This window comes from Carlito syrichta, unplaced genomic scaffold, assembly GCF_000164805.1.
Source record: "Carlito syrichta isolate Samal-C Ts95f unplaced genomic scaffold, Tarsius_syrichta-2.0.1 Scaffold316387, whole genome shotgun sequence".
Classification (NCBI taxonomy): domain Eukaryota; kingdom Metazoa; phylum Chordata; class Mammalia; order Primates; family Tarsiidae; genus Carlito; species Carlito syrichta.
This window is the reverse complement of record NW_007260483.1, coordinates 215,517-221,679: the sequence shown is the minus strand read 5'-3', so window position 1 is coordinate 221,679 and position 6,163 is coordinate 215,517. Positions and strand designations below refer to the sequence as shown.

Genomic DNA, 6,163 nt, shown 5'->3' with positions numbered 1-6,163 from the left:
CTATGGTATTTGTTTTCATAACGCCTTTGAGGTTTAACAAGAATCTTTAAAATATCCATTATACTTATGGTACATAAAAGTTTTAATATTTTAAAATCCATAGGATATTCTGTTTCAGAATTCAGCTTTGTCACCTTTACATTATCAGAGAATGTGCTTTGAACTGATAAAAGGAGTTAAAGCATTAGAAAACACCTATCTCAGCAGAGGCACTTAAAAATTGTTTTCATCCTTCCTCTTCTAGTTTTTTTTGTTTTTTTTTATTAGAATCTCACTCTGTCACCCAGGCTGGAGTGAGCCTTCCCCCTCAGCCTTCCAAGTAACTGGAATCACAGGCGTGCGCCACCACACCCAGCTAATTTTTAAAAATTTATTATAGAGACAAGATTTCACCAAGTTGCCTAGGCTGGTCTCAAACCTGTGGACTCATGCAATCCTCTAGCTTCCACCTCCCAAAGTGCTAGAATTACAGGCATGAGCTACCATGCCCAACTAGTATTTTTTTTTAACCCATGTTTTCACCACCCTGCCAATCCAGTGTCAAAGTCTCCTACAACTTAAGTGTTCTGTTCTATAGTAGCCCTGATACAAGGTATTTCACACAAGGCTGAATTCTTGTTGGAGCAGAGGATTTTTGTTCCAAATACTGGGTTAGGAAAAGAAAAAAAAGGCAAAATGTTAGTACAAAAATACATCAGAAAGTCAAGGTGATCAAATGAAAAATTTATTTTAAACACCTCAAGTAATTAAGTTTCCACATAATCATAAAAGTTCTTTCCCGGAAATATTCTTAAAGATTTCTTAAATGTTTCATAGAAACTTTAGTAATAACCAGAATACTTTATCACAGTTTAGCAAACTCTTAACAGCAAGCAGAGCTTAGTAAAAAAGAAAAGTCTATTATGTTACTTCATCTCTTCATTGCTTGTTGTTAGCTTTGCTTTCACACTGAAATTGTCAGACTACCCTGTATATACACTTTTAACCAGTTTCCCAAGAAAGACATGAATGGCTCAAAGGAATCTTTAAAAGTTGATAAACTATAGCAGTGTCCCTTAACAAATGGGTCACAGTATATGGAAGGCTCTGTTTTTTTTTCTAATGTGTTTTTAAGCATTTCTATAAAGAGCAGGTCATGTTTAGTATCATTTGCAGATCGATAAAACACCTCACAGTGGGATAAACACTTCAAGAGATGGCTGCAGCTGGGCACAGTGGCTCACGCCTGTAATTCCAGCACTTTGGGAGGCTGAAACGAGAGGATGCCTGAGCCCATGGGTTTGAGACCTGGGCAACATGGTGAGACCTCTTCTCCAGGATAAATAAAAAAATCAGCTCAGCGTGGTGGCAAGCGCCTGTGGTTCCAGCTACTTGGAAGGCTGAGGCAGGGGGATTGCAGGTCAAGCCTGCTCCAGCCTGGGCAACAGAGTGAGACTCCTACTCAAAAAAAAAAAAAAAAAAAGGGCTGCTACCCCCCCTACCACCCATTTTATTTTTTTGAGTTCTAAGTTTTTCCTTAGAGCTTGTATACCTCAATACCTCTTATTCTTTAAGGAAAGGACTAGACAAAACTTCTGTACTAATTGTCTTCTTTTATCGTTTTTTAAGTTGGAGTCTCTCTCTGTCACCCAGGCTGGAGTGCAGTGGCACGTTCACAGCCACTGCAGCCTCAACCTGCTGGGCTCAGGTGATCCTTCCAAGTAGCTGGAACTATAGGCATGCGCCACCATGCCCGGCTAATTTTTTTTTTTTTTTTTGATTTATTGTAGAGATGAGGTCTCACCAAGTTGCCCAGTCTGGTTTGGAAACCCCTGGACTCGGGCAATCCTCTCACCTCGGCCTAACAAAGTGCTGGGATTATAGGCATGAGCCACTGTGCCCAGCCTGTCATCTTTTATCTACTTCCTCTATGTTGGCCCTCACATTTCCTGCCAGTCCTGATTCTCCTACTAAAATCAGCTTGGTCAGCTGTAAGTAGGGGGTCTAGAAAGCAGGCTAAAAGGTTAGAATCTCATGGGTATATCCTTTAAAGAAATCCATGTAATTTAAAATGTATATAGTTGTGAATTAAGGCTAAGAAGTATCAATGCTATAAACCATGCTCAAAACCAGCCTCGTGTCCTTATAGTGCAATACTTTTGTTGTGAGAGAAGATACAAGCTCCTTTTAGTTCTCAGGGGAGTACAGTTTAATCAGATGTTGTACTTCTGTTGGATAACCTGTGATGGGACAAGCTTGATGACTCCTCACATAATGAAACACACAGCGGTAACAAAACACATAGCCAGAGGTGGCAAGAACAGTATCGTTCACCCGAGTTTTACGACACAGTGGGCACACGGTCTTCATTTTGGGTAAGAGGGGAGAATCAGAATTGTAGTCTAGGTGTACAGGTGGTGGTGGAGTAGGCAGGGCAGTCAATGATTTGATGGTTTCTTGATTTTCAGATGAGTACCACCAGTCAAGGAACTGCAAAAAGAATACCCCCACAGAAAGGCCAGTAGAGAGGGATAAGGCAGCACCGCCCACAGCTTTCTTCAGAGCTGACTTTATCTTCTCACTAATACTGTTGAGAAATGAGAACAAGGAGGCAAAGAGAAAAACTGTTTACTTAGATATAATCACAGCATGACTAATATAAATCTAATTTTTACACTTCATCAGAATCACTGATATGGGGGATTGAATAGTTGCTAGGTTGGCACTGTCTCCTTAAATATCTATTCTAAATCATTCTCTATTTCTGATTTATAGTATTTTAGAAGTATAGGAGCCAAGCCTTGCTTTTATTTATTTATTTTTTATTTTTTGAGTTGGAGTCTCACTCTGTTGCCCAGACTGGAGTGCAGTGGCCGCTCCCGGCCACTGCAGCCTCGACCTGCTGGGCTCCAGCGATCCTTCCGCCTCAGCCTTCCAAGTAGCCGGAATTACAGGCAAGGCCTTGCTTTTAATAACAATTAGAGTTTTGTATTTTGAGAAAGAAATTAGATGAGAATTTGTTTATATAGACCCCATTTTTAAAAAAATGAAAGTAGCACATCCAGAAAAAAAAAAAAAAATCTCAACAAAAAACCTAGCAGTATTCAGGAATATATATATATATTTGAACTTGTAGGAGAACACAAACATGAACAGGAAGTAGGACAGCATCATGATTAAGTACATTGTTTAGAATTGCATTGATCTGGGCTGGGTGTGGTGGCTCACGCCTATAATCCCAGCACTTTGGAAGGCCAAGGTGAGAGGACTGCCTAAGCCAAGGGTTTGAGACCAGCCTGGGAAACTTGGAGACCTCATCTCTATAGTAAATCAAAACATTAGCAGGGCATGGTGGCGCATGCCTGTAGTTCCAGCTACTTGAAAGGCTGAGTCAGAAGGATCACCTGGGCCCAGCAGGTCAAGGCTGCATTCCAGCCTGGGTGACAGAGTGAGGCTCCAACTCAATAAATAAATAAATACATAAAATAGAATTATATTGATCTGGCTTGAGTCTCAACTCTGCCAACTTGTAGCTGTGTAGCCTTGGCAAGGTACTTAGCTGTTAGGGCTTAGTGTTCTCAACTGTCAAATGAAGGTAATACATTTACTTCATTGGGTTGTGGTGAGGATTGAGATTATGTACATAAAGCAAGCACCCAACACAGAACCTAGGACATAGCAAATGTGCACTAAAATGTACTAGTATGGCCAGGCTTGGCGGCTCAGCCTGTAATCCTGTGCTTTGGGAAGCCGAGGTGAGTGAATTGCCTGAGACTGTGGGTTCAAGACCTGCCTGGGCAACTTGGCAAGACCTCATCTCTACAATAGATTAAAAAAAAAAACAAATTAGCCGGGCGTGGTAGCGCACGCCTGTAGTTCCAGCTACTTGGAAGACTGAAGCGGAAGGATTGCCAGAGCCCAGCAGGTCAAGGCTGAGGTGGCCGGGAGCGTGCTACTGGCACTCCAGTCTGGGTGACAGAGTGAGACTCCAACTCAAAAAAAAAAAAAAAGTACTAGTATGAGGAAGGTTATCAGAATGACAGTCCTTGATTTATGGACACAATAACTTTTTTATGACTTTATGAAGTACTACAAAGTAGACACGGAGGTGAGTTTCGTAAAATTGGAATAAGCTTTTAGAATTGTATTAATCAAAGAATTTTTGAAAACAAATTAAGGCCTTACCTCCTCGCAGGCTGCTGCATCACACTGGCTTCATCTGGTTTATGCTCCAGAGCTTGTATATCCTGAACTGTCAGTCGACCTAGCCGAACTCCAGCCAGCCTCAGCAGTGGTGAATGATGCTGAGCTTTTCCTAGGATGTATTGAAGTTGTTGTACAAGAAACCAACCTTCCCAGGCCATGTTAACAAATGGGTAGGCTGCCAGGAAGGCTCTGTAAAATCGTTTCCAGTGGGAAGAAGGGGGATGAATAGAATATTCATCCTCTTCTCTCAGGCTACAAACCAGCTTCTCCAGCTTCACTTTCAGATAGGGAAGAAGAACGAGGAACATAATTGATTTCCAAAGTTGCTTCTTTGGGAGACCAGCACTGGCCAATCTCTGATACCTTTGAGTGTCCCCCATTACAATTCGCTTTAAGCCATAAAAGTTTTCAGAAAATGAGGCACTGGTTTTAGACAGATAATGCTGCTGGAGCAGAAGATCTAGCAGAGTAAAGATTTCATCAAACCACCTCCACAAGAAGCCATAGTGGGAGGGATTTGATTCTGCAAGAACCTAAAGCAAAATAAATCAATACATGGAATTCATTCTATTATACAACTACTACACTTTATATTTACATTTCCCGTTTCCCCTCCAAATCCTAAACACTTTTGGCTTAAATCACTTTTGGAATCTGTCCTCACCCAGAAGTACTGGGTATTCAGTTCAGGGCTCTACACAGAACAGAGACTCAATAACCTTTAAGTCACAGGATATGAGTTGTATGCGAATTGGTTATTTCAAATCCTAGGCTACCAAATAAACACAAATTATTGGTTTGGTTTTCACTCAGTTGTCCCTCAAGCCTTTCCGAGAATCAATACCTTACCTTGACCACATGCTGAAGAGCAGGTCTTACTGCTGTCATTAAACTGTCCTGTGCTACCACCTCAAAGATGGAAGGCTGGTCATCCGCCACAGAAGCAGTTGTGATGTGAGCCCCGTGCTCAGCCATAGTGTGTACTGGCTTTCACTTTCCCCCACTCTCTTGTAAGCATAGACCTTTGGGAGAAGGAATTATCAAATGGGTGAACAGTCTTAAAGGTGAAATTTCTGCATGATACTCGAAACTACAGACTTCTAAATTTTACAGGCGAAATTCAGCTGGGGGGAAAAGACCTCTTCTGGAGATGGGGGCTCTCAAGGAAGTGAAGAACGCAGTTCACTAGGACAGGGATGGAAGTGATATGTGCGGAGGAGTGACTTGTCAAATGCTGCACCTCACAGGGTAGAGGGTGACTGCGGGGGCAGGTGCGGGCGAAGGAGCGCGGTCCTCTGGAGCTTCAGTCCCGGAGCTGCGAGCCAGGACCTCTTCAATCGTGGAGGCGCAAAGCCAGCCGGCTCTGAGGAACCAGAGGTGCCAGTGCGGGCGCGAGACGCGAGGACTGACTCCAACTGCCGGCTGCAAGCACCCACGCCCGGGCCTGTCTTGCTCTCTGACCCCGGGTGAGCGCGGAGGGCCCACGACGCCACGCTTGAAGGGAGGTGTCGCTTTATGACAAAAGCCGTAGCCGGAAACAGAAGCCACCGGAATCTCGGGGACGGCTGGCGGAAGAGAGGCGCTCTAGTCCGGAATGCTGCGCGGAGACCGGAACCGGAGAACTCTATGACCTACCCGAACTACCGCTCTCGCCCCCTGGAAATTAAGGAAGGCGTTTGCAGGCGGTTCTTGGCTGTGAGCTCTCCGCTTGTTTGGTCCACTTTTCGTGGCTGGTTCTGCATCGTAATCTCGGTGGAAGGCCAAATCGCTGATCCTCTTCCGGCAGGGGTCTTTTTGAATAGGGGTTTTGGGTGCCGCGCCGACGTCTGACACCCAGAGCCGGAGCTTGGGCCCGCAGCTGAGGCCTGTGTTCCCGAGGGCGACGGAGCTAGGGCTGGAGGGAGAGAGGGCATCTGGAGGTGGAAAGGACCTTTCTGCACGCTCGCGGCGGAGATGGTGGTTAATTTACGTTGCTTCG

The 6,163-nt window shown here is 44.2% G+C and overlaps 1 protein-coding gene across 1 annotated transcript; it reads right to left on the bottom strand.

The window, feature by feature from the left end:
* Nucleotides 1-1,905: 1,905 nt before the first annotated feature.
* PEX12 (peroxisomal biogenesis factor 12) lies at nt 1,906-5,772 on the bottom strand. Its single transcript, XM_008074282.1, has 3 exons — nt 5,035-5,772; nt 4,165-4,718; nt 1,906-2,566 (listed from the first exon to the last, which is right to left on the bottom strand). The coding sequence occupies exons 1-3, from the start codon at nt 5,158-5,160 to the stop codon at nt 2,167-2,169; spliced, it is 1,080 nt and encodes a 359-aa protein (XP_008072473.1). The 5' UTR covers nt 5,161-5,772; the 3' UTR covers nt 1,906-2,166.
* Between the last annotated feature and the right edge of the window lie 391 nt (nt 5,773-6,163).